The sequence below is a fragment of the Electrophorus electricus genome, chromosome 5 (genome assembly GCF_013358815.1).
Source record: "Electrophorus electricus isolate fEleEle1 chromosome 5, fEleEle1.pri, whole genome shotgun sequence".
NCBI lineage: Eukaryota > Metazoa > Chordata > Actinopteri > Gymnotiformes > Gymnotidae > Electrophorus > Electrophorus electricus.
Window position 1 is genome coordinate 22828904 of NC_049539.1, and position 15802 is coordinate 22844705.

Below are 15802 nucleotides of genomic sequence, written 5' to 3' on the forward strand. Positions count from 1 at the left end.
TCTCTCTCTCTCACACAGATAATAGTTCTGTCTCTCTCTCTCTCTCACACAGATAATAGTTCTGTCACTCTCTCTCTCACACAGATAATAGTTCTGTCTCTCTCTCTCTCTCTCACACAGATAATAGTTCTGTCTCTCTCTCTCTCTCTCACACAGATAATAGTTCTGTCTCTCTCTCTCACACAGATAATAGTTCTGTCTCTCTCTCTCTCTCTCTCACACACAGATAATAGTTCTGTCTCTCTCTCACACACAGAGAATAGTTCTGTCTCTCTCTCACACACAGAGAATAGTTCTGTCTCTCTCTCTCACACAGAGAATAGTTCTGTATCTCTCTCTCTCTCTCTCACAAAGATAATAGTTCTGTCTCTCTCTCACACAGATAATAGTTCTGTCTCTCTCTCTCTCACACAGATAATAGTTCTGTCTCTCTCTCTCTCTCACACAGATAATAGTTCTGTCTCTCTCTCTCTCTCTCACAGATAATAGTTCTGTCACTCTCTCTCTCTCACTCTCTCTCCCTCTCACACAGATAATAGTTCTGTCTCTCTCTCACACACAGATAATAGTTCTGTCTCTCTCTCTCTCTCACACAGATAATAGTTCTGTCTCTCTCTCTCACACAGATAATAGTTCTGTCTCTCTCTCTCTCTCTCACACAGATAATAGTTCTGTCTCTCTCTCTCTCTCTCACACAGATAATAGTTGTCTCTCTCTCTCTCACACAGATAATAGTTCTGTCTCTCTCTCTCTCTCTCTCACACACAGATAATAGTTCTGTCTCTCTCTCTCACACAGAGAATAGTTCTGTCTCTCTCTCACACAGAGAATAGTTCTGTCTCTCTCTCTCACACAGAGAATAGTTCTGTCTCTCTCACACAGAGAATAGTTCTGTCTCTCTCTCTCACACAGATAATAGTTCTGTATCTCTCTCTCTCTCACACAGATAATAGTTCTGTCTCTCTCTCTCACACAGATAATAGTTCTGTCTCTCTCTCTCTCTCACACAGATAATAGTTCTGTCTCTCTCTCTCTCTCTCTCACAGATAATAGTTCTGTCACTCTCTCTCTCTCTCTCTCTCCCTCTCACAGATAATAGTTCTGTCTCTCTCTCACACACAGATAATAGTTCTGTCTCTCTCTCTCTCACACAGATAATAGTTCTGTCTCTCTCTCTCTCACACAGATAATAGTTCTGTCTCTCTCTCTCACAGATAATAGTTCTGTCTCTCTCTCTCTCTCTCACAGATAATAGTTCTGTCTCTCTCTCTCACACACAGATAATAGTTCAGTCTCTCTCTCTCTCTCTCTCACACAGATAATAGTTCTGTCTCTCTCTCTCTCTCTCACAGATAATAGTTCTGTCTCTCTCTCTCACACACAGATAATAGTTCAGTCTCTCTCTCTCTCTCTCTCTCACACAGATAATAGTTCTGTCTCTCTCTCTCACACAGATAATAGTTCTGTTTCTCTCTCTCTCACACAGATAATAGTTCTGTCTCTCTCTCTCACACAGATAATAGTTCTCTCTCTCTCTCTCACACAGATAATAGTTCTCTCTCTCTCTCACACAGATAATAGTTCTCTCTCTCTCTCTCACACAGATAATAGTTCTCTCTCTCTATCTCTCTCTCACAGATGATAGTTCTGTCTCTCTCTCTCTCTCACAGATAATAGTTCTGTCTTTCTCTCTCTCTCTCACAGATAATAGTTCTGTCTCTCTCTCTCACAGATAATAGTTCTGTCTCTCTCTCTCACAGATAATAGTTCTGTCTCTCTCTCTCTCACAGATAATAGTTCTGTCTCTCTCTCTCTCTCACACAGAGAATAGTTCTGTCTCTCTCTCTCTCTCACACAGATAATAGTTCTGTCACTCTCTCTCTCTCACACAGATAATAATTCTGTCACTCTCTCTCTCTCACACAGATAGTTCTGTCTCTCTCTCTCACACAAATAGTTCTGTCTCTCTCTCTCTCGCAAAGTTAATAGTTGTCTCTCTCTCTCTCTCTCTCTCTCTCACACAGATAATATTTCTGTCTCTCTCTCTCTCTCTCTCTCACAGATAATAGTTCTGTCTCTCTCTCTCTCTCTCCTCTCTCACACACAGATAATAGTTCTGTCTCTCTCTCTCACACAGAGAATAGTTCTGTCTCTCTCTCTCACACAGAGAATAGTTCTGTATCTCTCTCTCTCTCTGACACAGATAATAGTTCTGTCTCTCTCTCTCTCACACAGATAATAGTTCTGTCTCTCTCTCTCTCTCACACAGATAATAGTTCTGTCTCTCTCTCTCACACAGATAATAGTTCTGTTTCTCTCTCTCTCTCTCACACAGATAATAGTTCTGTTTCTCTCTCTCTCTCACACAGATAATAGTTCTGTCTCTCTCTCACACAGATAATAGTTCTGTCTCTCTCTCTCTCTCTCTCACAGATAATAGTTCTGTCACTCTCTCTCTCTCTCTCTCCCTCACACAGATAATAGTTCTCTCTCTCTCACACAGATAATAGTTCTCTCTCTCTCTCCCTCACACAGATAATAGTTCTCTCTCTCTCACACAGATAATAGTTCTCTCTCTCTATCTCTCACACAGATAATAGTTCTCTCTCTCTATCTCACACAGATAATAGTTCTCTCTCTCTATCTCTCTCTCCCTCTCACACAGATAATAGTTCTCTCTCTCTATCTCTCTCACAGATAATAGTTCTCTCTCTCTATCTCTCTCACACAGATAATAGTTCTCTCTCTCTATCTCACGGATAATAGTTCTGTCTCTCTCTCTCACAGATAATAGTTCTGTCTCTCTCTCTCTCTCTCTCTCTCACACAGATAATAGTTCTGTCTCTCTCTCTCTCGCACACAGATAATAGTTCTGTCTCTCTCTCTCTCACAGAGAATAGTTCTGTCTCTCTCTCTCTCTCTCTCACACAGATAATAGTTCTGTCTCTCTCTCTCTCACACAGATAATAGTTCTGTCTCTCTCTCTCTCACACAGAATAGTTCTGTCTCTCTCTCTCTCTCTCTCACACACAATAGTTCTGTCTCTCTCTCTCTCTCACACAGATAATAGTTCTGTCTCTCTCTCTCTCTCACACAGATAATAGTTCTGTCTCTCTCTCTCTCTCTCTCCCTCTCACACAGATAATAGTTCTGTCTCTCTCTCTCTCTCTCACACAGATAATAATTCTGTCACACTCTCTCTCTCTCTCTCTCTCTCCCTCTCACACAGATAATAGTTCTGTCTCTCTCTCTCTCTCACACAGATAATAGTTCTGTCTCTCTCTCTCTCTCACACAGATAATAGTTCTGTCTCTCTCTCTCTCTCACACAGATAATAGTTCTGTCTCTCTCTCTCTCTCACACAGATAATAGTTCTGTCTCTCTCTCTCTCTCACACAGATAATAGTTCTGTCTCTCTCTCTCTCACACACAGATAATAGTTCTGTCTCTCTCTCTCTCACACAGATAATAGTTCTGTCTCTCTCTCTCTCTCACACAGATAATAGTTCTGTCACTCTCTCTCTCACACAGATAATAGTTCTGTCTCTCTCTCTCTCTCTCACACAGATAATAGTTCTGTCTCTCTCTCTCTCTCACACAGATAATAGTTCTGTCTCTCTCTCTCACACAGATAATAGTTCTGTCTCTCTCTCTCTCTCTCTCACACACAGATAATAGTTCTGTCTCTCTCTCTCACACAGAGAATAGTTCTGTCTCTCTCTCACACACAGAGAATAGTTCTGTCTCTCTCTCTCACACAGAGAATAGTTCTGTATCTCTCTCTCTCTCTCTCACAAAGATAATAGTTCTGTCTCTCTCTCACACAGATAATAGTTCTGTCTCTCTCTCTCTCACACAGATAATAGTTCTGTCTCTCTCTCTCTCTCACACAGATAATAGTTCTGTCTCTCTCTCTCTCTCTCACAGATAATAGTTCTGTCACTCTCTCTCTCTCTCTCTCTCTCCCTCTCACACAGATAATAGTTCTGTCTCTCTCTCACACACAGATAATAGTTCTGTCTCTCTCTCTCTCTCACACAGATAATAGTTCTGTCTCTCTCTCTCTCTCTCTCTCTCTCTCACACAGATAATAGTTCTGTCTCTCTCTCTCTCTCTCACACAGATAATAGTTCTGTCTCTCTCTCTCTCTCACACACAGATAATAGTTCTGTCTCTCTCTCTCACACAGAGAATAGTTCTGTCTCTCTCTCTCACACAGAGAATAGTTCTGTCTCTCTCTCTCACACAGAGAATAGTTCTGTCTCTCTCTCTCACACAGAGAATAGTTCTGTCTCTCTCTCTCACACAGATAATAGTTCTGTATCTCTCTCTCTCTCTCTCACACAGATAATAGTTCTGTCTCTCTCTCTCACACAGATAATAGTTCTGTCTCTCTCTCTCTCTCTCTCACACAGATAATAGTTCTGTCTCTCTCTCTCTCTCTCTCACAGATAATAGTTCTGTCACTCTCTCTCTCTCTCTCTCTCCCTCTCACAGATAATAGTTCTGTCTCTCTCTCACACACAGATAATAGTTCTGTCTCTCTCTCTCTCACAGATAATAGTTCTGTCTCTCTCTCTCTCTCTCACAGATAATAGTTCTGTCTCTCTCTCTCACACACAGATAATAGTTCAGTCTCTCTCTCTCTCTCTCACACAGATAATAGTTCTGTCTCTCTCTCTCTCACACAGATAAAAGTTCTGTTTCTCTCTCTCTCACACAGATAATAGTTCTGTCTCTCTCTCACACAGATAATAGTTCTGTCTCTCTCTCTCACACAGATAATAGTTCTCTCTCTCTCTCTCTCACAGATAATAGTTCTGTCACTCTCTCTCTCTCTCTCTCCCTCTCACAGATAATAGTTCTGTCTCTCTCTCACACACAGATAATAGTTCTGTCTCTCTCTCTCTCACAGATAATAGTTCTGTCTCTCTCTCTCTCTCTCACAGATAATAGTTCTGTCTCTCTCTCTCACACACAGATAATAGTTCAGTCTCTCTCTCTCTCTCTCACACAGATAATAGTTCTGTCTCTCTCTCTCTCACACAGATAAAAGTTCTGTTTCTCTCTCTCTCACACAGATAATAGTTCTGTCTCTCTCTCTCACACAGATAATAGTTCTGTCTCTCTCTCACACAGATAATAGTTCTGTCTCTCTCTCACACAGATAATAGTTCTCTCTCTCTCTCTCTCTCTCACACAGATAATAGTTCTCTCTCTCTCTCACAGATAATAGTTCTCTCTCTCTCTCTCACAGATAATAGTTCTCTCTCTCTCTCTCACAGATAATAGTTCTCTCTCTCTATCTCTCTCTCACAGATGATAGTTCTGTCTCTCTCTCTCTCTCTCTCTCACAGATAATAGTTCTGTCTCTCTCTCTCTCTCTCTCACAGATAATAGTTCTGTCTCTCTCTCTCACAGATAATAGTTCTGTCTCTCTCTCTCTCACAGATAATAGTTCTGTCTCTCTCTCTCACACAGAGAATAGTTCTGTCTCTCTCTCTCTCTCTCTCCTCTCTCACACACAGATAATAGTTCTGTCTCTCTCTCTCTCACACAGAGAATAGTTCTGTCTCTCTTTCTCACACAGAGAATAGTTCTGTCTCTCTCTCTCACACAGATAATAGTTCTGTCTCTCTCTCTCTCACACAGATAATAGTTCTGTCTCTCTCTCTCTCACACAGATAATAGTTCTGTCTCTCTCTCTCTCTCACACAGATAATAGTTCTGTCTCTCTCTCTCTCACACAGATAATAGTTCTGTTTCTCTCTCTCTCACACAGATAATAGTTCTGTTTCTCTCTCTCTCTCACACAGATAATAGTTCTGTTTCTCTCTCTCTCTCACACAGATAATAGTTCTGTCTCTCTCTCTCACACAGATAATAGTTCTGTCTCTCTCTCTCTCTCTCTCTCACAGATAATAGTTCTGTCACTCTCTCTCTCTCTCTCTCTCTCACACAGATAATAGTTCTCTCTCTCTCTCACACAGATAATAGTTCTCTCTCTCTATCTCTCACACAGATAATAGTTCTCTCTCTCTATCTCTCACACAGATAATAGTTCTCTCTCTCTATCTCACACAGATAATAGTTCTCTCTCTCTATCTCACACAGATAATAGTTCTCTCTCTCTATCTCTCTCTCCCTCTCACACAGATAATAGTTCTCTCTCTCTATCTCTCTCACAGATAATAGTTCTCTCTCTCTATCTCTCTCACACAGATAATAGTTCTCTCTCTCTATCTCACAGATAATAGTTCTGTCTCTCTCTCTCACAGATAATAGTTCTGTCTCTCTCTCTCTCTCACACAGATAATAGTTCTGTCTCTCTCTCTCTCTCACACACAGATAATAGTTCTGTCTCTCTCTCTCTCTCTCTCTCTCACACACAGATAATAGTTCTGTCTCTCTCTCTCTCGCACACAGATAATAGTTCTGTCTCTCTCTCTCACACAGAGAATAGTTCTGTCTCTCTCTCTCTCTCTCTCCTCTCTCACACACAGATAATAGTTCTGTCTCTCTCTCTCTCACACAGAGAATAGTTCTGTCTCTCTTTCTCACACAGAGAATAGTTCTGTCTCTCTCTCTCACACAGATAATAGTTCTGTCTCTCTCTCTCTCACACAGATAATAGTTCTGTCTCTCTCTCTCTCACACAGATAATAGTTCTGTCTCTCTCTCTCTCTCACACAGATAATAGTTCTGTCTCTCTCTCTCTCACACAGATAATAGTTCTGTTTCTCTCTCTCTCACACAGATAATAGTTCTGTTTCTCTCTCTCTCTCACACAGATAATAGTTCTGTTTCTCTCTCTCTCTCACACAGATAATAGTTCTGTCTCTCTCTCTCACACAGATAATAGTTCTGTCTCTCTCTCTCTCTCTCTCTCACAGATAATAGTTCTGTCACTCTCTCTCTCTCTCTCTCCCTCACACAGATAATAGTTCTCTCTCTCTCTCACACAGATAATAGTTCTCTCTCTCTATCTCTCACACAGATAATAGTTCTCTCTCTCTATCTCTCACACAGATAATAGTTCTCTCTCTCTATCTCACACAGATAATAGTTCTCTCTCTCTATCTCACACAGATAATAGTTCTCTCTCTCTATCTCTCTCTCCCTCTCACACAGATAATAGTTCTCTCTCTCTATCTCTCTCACAGATAATAGTTCTCTCTCTCTATCTCTCTCACACAGATAATAGTTCTCTCTCTCTATCTCACAGATAATAGTTCTGTCTCTCTCTCTCACAGATAATAGTTCTGTCTCTCTCTCTCTCACACAGATAATAGTTCTGTCTCTCTCTCTCTCACACACAGATAATAGTTCTGTCTCTCTCTCTCTCTCTCTCTCTCTCACACACAGATAATAGTTCTGTCTCTCTCTCTCTCGCACACAGATAATAGTTCTGTCTCTCTCTCTCTCACACACAGATAATAGTTCTGTCTCTCTCTCTCACACAGATAATAGTTCTGTCTCTCTCTCTCTCTCACACAGATAATAGTTCTGTCTCTCTCTCTCTCTCACACAGAATAGTTCTGTCTCTCTCTCTCTCTCTCTCACACACAGAATAGTTCTGTCTCTCTCTCTCTCTCACACAGATAATAGTTCTGTCTCTCTCTCTCTCTCTCTCCCTCTCACACAGATAATAGTTCTGTCTCTCTCTCTCTCTCACACAGATAATAATTCTGTCACTCTCTCTCTCTCTCTCTCCCTCTCACACAGATAATAGTTCTGTCTCTCTCTCTCTCACACAGATAATAGTTCTGTCTCTCTCTCTCTCTCACACAGATAATAGTTCTGTCTCTCTCTCTCTCACACAGATAATAGTTCTGTCTCTCTCTCTCTCTCACACAGATAATAGTTCTGTCTCTCTCTCTCTCTCACACAGATAATAGTTCTGTCTCTCTCTCTCTCTCACACAGATAATAGTTCTGTCTCTCTCTCTCTCTCACACAGATAATAGTTCTGTCTCTCTCTCTCTCTCACACAGATAATAGTTCTGTCTCTCTCTCTCTCTCTCACACAGATAATAGTTCTGTCTCTCTCTCTCTCTCACACACAGATAATAGTTCTGTCTCTCTCTCTCACACAGAGAATATTTCTGTCTCTCTCTCTCTCACAGATAATAGTTCTGTCTCTCTCTCTCTCTCTCACAGATAATAGTTCTGTCTCTCTCTCACACACAGATAATAGTTCAGTCTCTCTCTCTCTCTCACACAGATAATAGTTCTGTCTCTCTCTCTCACACAGATAAAAGTTCTGTTTCTCTCTCTCTCACACAGATAATAGTTCTGTCTCTCTCTCTCTCACACAGATAATAGTTCTGTCTCTCTCTCTCTCACACAGATAATAGTTCTGTCTCTCTCTCTCTCACACAGATAATAGTTCTGTCTCTCTCTCACACAGATAATAGTTCTGTCTCTCTCTCTCACACAGATAATAGTTCTGTCTCTCTCTCTCACACAGATAATAGTTCTGTCTCTCTCTCTCACACAGATAATAGTTCTGTCTCTCTCTCACACAGATAATAGTTCTCTCTCTCTCTCTCTCACACAGATAATAGTTCTCTCTCTCTCTCTCTCACACAGATAATAGTTCTCTCTCTCTCTCACACAGATAATAGTTCTCTCTCTCTCTCACACAGATAATAGTTCTCTCTCTCTATCTCTCTCACAGATAATAGTTCTCTCTCTCTATCTCTCTCACACAGATAATAGTTCTGTCTCTCTCTCTCTCTCACAGATAATAGTTCTGTCTCTCTCTCTCTCTCTCACAGATAATAGTTCTGTCTCTCTCTCTCTCTCTCACAGATAATAGTTCTGTCTCTCTCTCTCTCTCTCTCTCACAGATAATAGTTCTGTCTCTCTCTCTCTCTCGCTCTCTCTCACAGATAATAGTTCTGTCTCTCTCTCTCTCACAGATAATAGTTCTGTCTCTCTCTCTCACAGATAATAGTTCTGTCTCTCTCTCTCTCTCACAGATAATAGTTCTGTCTCTCTCTCTCACAGATAATAGTTCTGTCTCTCTCTCTCTCTCTCACAGATAATAGTTCTGTCTCTCTCTCTCTCTCTCTCTCACAGATAATAGTTCTGTCTCTCTCTCTCTCTCTCACAGATAATAGTTCTGTCTCTCTCTCTCTCTCTCTCACAGATAATAGTTCTGTCTCTCTCTCTCACACAGATAATAGTTCTGTCTCTCTCTCTCTCTCTCACAGATAATAGTTCTGTCTCTCTCTCTCACACAGATAATAGTTCTGTCTCTCTCTCTCTCTCACAGATAATAGTTCTGTCTCTCTCTCTCTCACACACAGATAATAGTTCTCTCTCTCTCTCTCACACAGATAATAGTTCTCTCTCTCTCTCTCACACAGATAATAGTTCTCTCTCTCTCTCTCACAGATAATAGTTCTCTCTCTCTATCTCTCTCACACAGATAATAGTTCTCTCTCTCTCTCTCTCACAGATAATAGTTCTGTCTCTCTCTCTCTCTCTCACAGATGATAGTTCTGTCTCTCTCTCTCTCTCTCACAGATAATAGTTCTGTCTTTCTCTCTCTCTCTCACAGATAATAGTTCTGTCTCTCTCTCTCACAGATAATAGTTCTGTCTCTCTCTCTCTCACAGATAATAGTTCTGTCTCTCTCTCTCTCACAGATAATAGTTCTGTCTCTCTCTCTCACACAGAGAATAGTTCTGTCTCTCTCTCTCTCACACACAGATAATAGTTCTGTCACTCTCTCTCTCTCACACAGATAATAATTCTGTCACTCTCTCTCTCTCTCTCTCTCTCTCCCTCACACAGATAATAGTTCTGTCTCTCTCTCTCTCACACAGATAATAGTTCTGTCTCTCTCTCTCACACAAATAGTTCTGTCACTCTCTCTCTCACAAAGTTAATAGTTGTCTCTCTCTCTCTCTCTCTCTCACAGATAATAGTTCTCTCTCTCTCTCTCACACAGATAATAGTTCTCTCTCTCTCTCTCTCACACACAGATAATAGTTCTGTCACTCTCTCTCTCTCACACAGATAATAATTCTGTCACTCTCTCTCTCTCTCTCTCTCTCTCCCTCACACAGATAATAGTTCTGTCTCTCTCTCTCTCACACAGATAATAGTTCTGTCTCTCTCTCTCACACAAATAGTTCTGTCTCTCTCTCTCTCACAAAGTTAATAGTTGTCTTTCTCTCTCTCTCTCACAGATAATAGTTCTCTCTCTCTCTCTCACACAGATAATAGTTCTCTCTCTCTATCTCTCTCACACAGATAATAGTTCTCTCTCTCTCTCTCTCACAGATAATAGTTCTGTCTCTCTCTCTCTCTCTCTCACAGATGATAGTTCTGTCTCTCTCTCTCTCTCTCACAGATAATAGTTCTGTCTTTCTCTCTCTCTCTCACAGATAATAGTTCTGTCTCTCTCTCTCACAGATAATAGTTCTGTCTCTCTCTCTCACAGATAATAGTTCTGTCTCTCTCTCTCTCACAGATAATAGTTCTGTCTCTCTCTCTCTCACAGATAATAGTTCTGTCTCTCTCTCTCACACAGAGAATAGTTCTGTCTCTCTCTCTCTCACACACAGATAATAGTTCTGTCTCTCTCTCTCTCACACAGATAATAGTTCTGTCTCTCTCTCTCACACAAATAGTTCTGTCTCTCTCTCTCTCACAAAGTTAATAGTTGTCTCTCTCTCTCTCTCTCACACAGATAATAGTTCTGTCTCTCTCTCTCTCTCCTCTCTCACACACAGATAATAGTTCTGTCTCTCTCTCTCTCACACAGATAATAGTTCTGTCTCTCTCTCTCTCACACAGATAATAGTTCTGTCTCTCTCTCTCACACAGATAATAGTTCTGTTTCTCTCTCTCTCTCACACAGATAATAGTTCTGTTTCTCTCTCTCTCTCACACAGATAATAGTTCTGTTTCTCTCTCTCTCTCACACAGATAATAGTTCTGTTTCTCTCTCTCTCTCACACAGATAATAGTTCTGTCTCTCTCTCTCACACAGATAATAGTTCTGTCTCTCTCTCTCTCCCTCACACAGATAATAGTTCTGTCTCTCTCCCTCACACAGATAATAGTTCTCTCTCTCTCTCACACAGATAATAGTTCTGTCTCTCTCCCTCACACAGATAATAGTTCTCTCTCTCTCTCACACAGATAATAGTTCTCTCTATCTCTCTCACACAGATAATAGTTCTCTCTCTCTATCTCACAGATAATAGTTCTGTCTCTCTATCTCACAGATAATAGTTCTGTCTCTCTCTCTCACAGATAATAGTTCTGTCTCTCTCTCTCACAGATAATAGTTCTGTCTCTCTCTCTCACACAGATAATAGTTCTGTCTCTCTCTCTCTCTCTCTCTCTCTCACACAGATAATAGTTGTCTCTCTCTCTCTCACACACAGATAATAGTTCTGTCTCTCTCTCTCTCACAGAGAATAGTTCTGTCTCTCTCTCTCTCTCACACAGATAAAAGTTCTGTCTCTCTCTCTCTCTCACACAGATAATAGTTCTGTCTCTCTCTCTCTCTCACACAGAATAGTTCTGTCTCTCTCTCTCTCTCTCTCACACAGAATAGTTCTGTCTCTCTCTCTCTCTCGCACACAGATAATAGTTCTGTCTCTCTCTCACAGATAATAGTTCTGTCTCTCTCTCTCACACAGATAATAGTTCTGTCTCTCTCTCTCACACAGATAATAGTTCTGTCACTCTCTCTCTCTCTCTCTCTCTCTCTCTCTCACACAGATAATAGTTCTGTCTCTCTCTCTCACACAAATAGTTCTGTCTGCCTCTCTCTCACACAGATAATAGTTCTGTCTCTCTCTCTCTCTCACACAGATAATAGTTCTGTCTCTCTCTCTCTCTCTCTCTCTCACACACAGATAATAGTTCTGTCTCTCTCTCACACAGATAATAGTTCTGTCTCTCTCTCTCTCACACAGATAATAGTTCTGTCTCTCTCTCTCTCACACAGATAATAGTTCTGTCTCTCTCTCTCTCACACTGATAATAGTTCTGTCTCTCTCTCTCTCACACAGATAATAGTTGTCTCTCTCTCTCTCTCACACAGATAATAGTTCTGTCTCTCTCTCTCTCACGCAGATAATAGTTCTGTCTCTCTCTCTCTCTCACACACAGATAATAGTTCTGTCTCTCTCTCTCTCACACAGATAATAGTTCTGTCTCTCTCTCTCTCACACAGATAATAGTTCTGTCTCTCTCTCTCTCACACAGATAATAGTTCTGTCTCTCTCTCTCTCACAGATAATAGTTCTGTCTCTCTCTCTCTCTCACAGATAATAGTTCTGTCTCTCTCTCTCTCTCACAGATAATAGTTCTGTCTCTCTCTCTCTCTCACAGATAATAGTTCTGTCTCTCTCTCTCTCTCACAGATAATAGTTCTGTCTCTCTCTCTCTCTCACAGATAATAGTTCTGTCTCTCTCTCTCTCTCACAGATAATAGTTCTGTCTCTCTCTCTCTCACAGATAATAGTTCTGTCTCTCTCTCTCTCTCACAGATAATAGTTCTGTCTCTCTCTCTCTCACAGATAATAGTTCTGTCTCTCTCTCTCTCTCACAGATAATAGTTCTGTCTCTCTCTCTCTCTCACAGATAATAGTTCTGTCTCTCTCTCTCTCTCACAGATAATAGTTCTGTCTCTCTCTCTCTCACAGATAATAGTTCTGTCTCTCTCTCTCACAGATAATAGTTCTGTCTCTCTCTCTCTCTCACAGATAATAGTTCTGTCTCTCTCTCTCTCTCTCTCTCACAGATAATAGTTCCGTCTCTCTCTCTCTCTCTCACAGATAATAGTTCTGTCTCTCTCCCTCTCTCACAGATAATAGTTCTGTCTCTCTCTCTCTCACACAGATAATAGTTCTGTCTCTCTCTCTCTCTCTCTCTCTCTCACACAGATAATAGTTCTGTCTCTCTCTCTCTCTCTCACACAGATAATAGTTCTGTCTCTCTCTCTCTCTCACACAGATAATAGTTCTGTCTCTCTCTCTCTCTCACACAGATAATAGTTCTCTCTCTCTCTCTCTCTCTCTCACAGATAATAGTTCCGTCTCTCTCTCTCTCTCTCACAGATAATAGTTCTGTCTCTCTCCCTCTCTCACAGATAATAGTTCTGTCTCTCTCTCTCTCACACAGATAATAGTTCTGTCTCTCTCTCTCTCTCTCTCTCTCTCTCACACAGATAATAGTTCTGTCTCTCTCTCTCTCTCTCACACAGATAATAGTTCTGTCTCTCTCTCTCTCTCTCACACAGATAATAGTTCTGTCTCTCTCTCTCTCTCACACAGATAATAGTTCTGTCTCTCTCTCTCTCTCACACAGATAATAGTTCTGTCTCTCTCTCTCTCTCACACAGATAATAGTTCTGTCTCTCTCTCTCTCTCTCTCTCTCTCACACACAGATAATAGTTCTGTCTCTCTTTCTCACACAGATTAAATTTCTGTCTCTCTCACACAGATAATAGTTCTCTCTCTCTCTCTCTCTCTCTCTCTCTCTCTCTCTCTCACACACACCCACACACACACACACACACACTATCCACTAATGTTCCTGCTTCACTGTGTATGAGAGCAGGTTGTATTTGAGAACACAGTTGAGTATCAGATCAGTTCAAGGACAGGGGATTTCTACATACCTGAGAGTGTCCAGACTGCAGTGGGGATCCTCCAGTCTAGCAGAGAGCAGCTTCACTCCTGACTCTCCTGGGTGGTTGTAGGTCAGATCCAGTTCTTTGAGGTGGGAGAGGTTTGAGCTCAGAGCTGAAGCCAGAGAAGAACAACCTTCCTCTGTGACCAAACAACCAGACAGTCTGCAGATAGGAGGGAGAAAGAGGAAAATGTGTTTGCACGTAGCAGACTTTACTATAAAGAAAAATTAGGGATTACAAACCATGACACAGTAACCTTTTTATCTGGAAGTTTTTAACATTTTTTAAATATTCTTAACTTTTTCATGATAACACATGCCTATTGTCTTCTTGATGTAATTATTCCCAATGTTATTAAAAATTTGTAATAATCATTGGTAGTATTTTTGTTTCCATAGTAGCAGATGAAAGTCTAAAGAATGTTTTGTACTTTATGGTTCATTTTCAACATCGCTATTTGTTATATTTATATTATTTTTATTTATAATTAGAAAGGAGAACTGCAGTCAATTCTACCCTTAAACCATTAAGAAAATGGCTTTTGATGTGATATAAACTTTCCCACTTTGCTCTTTGGTCCCCACTGCCCTGATTCTCCAGTCTTGTTTCTTATGAGTTAGTCACTGTTTTTAACTGAGTTTTCAGTCACTGGTTAACGTGGAATAACCCAGCAGGTTTCTGTAAACGGTGAACCTCGTAAGCTTGTTCCTGCTATTCAGAGGTTACTTACATGTTGAAAAAAGACTAGTACTGTAATCTTCACTTTCATCGTGTATCTCACATACCACTTTGTAAAATGACAGCTCACTACACTTTCCCCAAACCTTAAGAACCATTAGTATTTGTACAGCTCACTACACTTTCCCCAAACCTTAAGAACCATTAGTATTTGTACAGCTCACTACACTTTCCCCAAACCTTAAGATCCATTAGTATTTGTACAACTCACTACACTGTCCCCAAACCCTTAAGATCCATTAGTATTTGTACAGCTCACTACACTGTCCCCAAACCTTAAGAACCATTAGTATTTGTACAGCTCACTACACTGTCCCCAAACCTTAAGATCCATTAGTATTTGTACAGCTCACTACACTGTCCCCAAACCCTTAAGATCCATTAGTATTTGTACAGCTCACTACACTGTCCCCAAACCCTTAAGATCCATTAGTATTTGTACAGCTCACTACACTGTCCCCAAACCCTTAAGAACCATTAGTATTTGTACAGCTCACTACACCGTCCCCAAACCCTTAAGATCCATTAGTATTTGTACAGCTCACTACACCGTCCCCAAACCCTTAAGATCATTAGTATTTGTACAGCTCACTACACTGTCCCCAAACCCTTAAGATCCATTAGTATTTGTACAGCTCACTACACTGTCCCCAAACCCTTAAGGTCCATTAGTATTTGTACAGCTCACTACACTGTCCCCAAACCCTTAAGGTCCATTAGTATTTGTACAGCTCACTACACTGTCCCCAAACCCTTAAGATCCATTAGTATTTGTACAGCTCACTACACCGTCCCCAAACCCTTAAGAACCATTAGTATTTGTACAGCTCACTACACCGTCCCCAAACCCTTAAGAACCATTAGTATTTGTACAGCTCACTACACCGTCCCCAAACCCTTAAGAACCATTAGTATTTGTACAGCTTACTACACTGTCCCCAAACCCTTAAGATCCATTAGTATTTGTACTGCTGTCTTTAGATGTTTCTAAACGCTGTGTTGATCTGGGAATATATTTGTTGTTAACAATATAAAGAGGCTCTTACAGCACAAACTTAAACTGTGGACTTCATCCCATTTGTACAGTGCAATGAAAGATTGATCTACCCTCCTTCTCCAATGTAGAATGATGTAAACATTGATGACTTGTGGCAATTAGATAAAATCTATTCTTCTGAGGTATTATCACAAACTCTACCTGTAGCATATGTCAGATATGAATAAAATAAACGAATAATACCTCTGCCCTAAATAATTTGTTTAACTAAACTAGATTTTCTTCAACTAAGCCCTTTTTCTGAAATCTTATATAAAAGACTGGTACATCTATATTTGGACTTTTAAAAATATGCATCACAGAAGATCACAGCATAAACTTTGCATTTCAACAATGAATTC

General features: G+C 40.6%; 2 protein-coding genes across 10 annotated transcripts in view; both read right to left on the reverse strand.

Annotated features, from left to right (window-relative positions):
- The window catches only part of LOC118240081 (pre-mRNA-processing factor 17-like), a 91781-nt gene that overhangs the window by 13186 nt on the left and 62793 nt on the right, over nucleotides 1–15802 (reverse strand).
- Nucleotides 13576–15802, reverse strand: part of LOC113569361 (NACHT, LRR and PYD domains-containing protein 12-like) — a 138145-nt gene continuing 135918 nt past the window's right edge. For 2 of the 9 annotated variants that reach the window (XM_035526168.1, XM_035526167.1), the window contains exon 7: nucleotides 13587–13828. In XM_035526168.1, the coding sequence (XP_035382061.1) occupies nucleotides 13630–13828 (199 nt within the window). In that variant the 3' untranslated portion in view covers nucleotides 13587–13629. Of the gene's footprint in view, nucleotides 13829–15802 lie in introns of all 9 variants that reach the window. The other 7 variants (XM_035526165.1, XM_035526161.1, XM_035526164.1 and 4 more) reach the window with 7 other exon arrangements.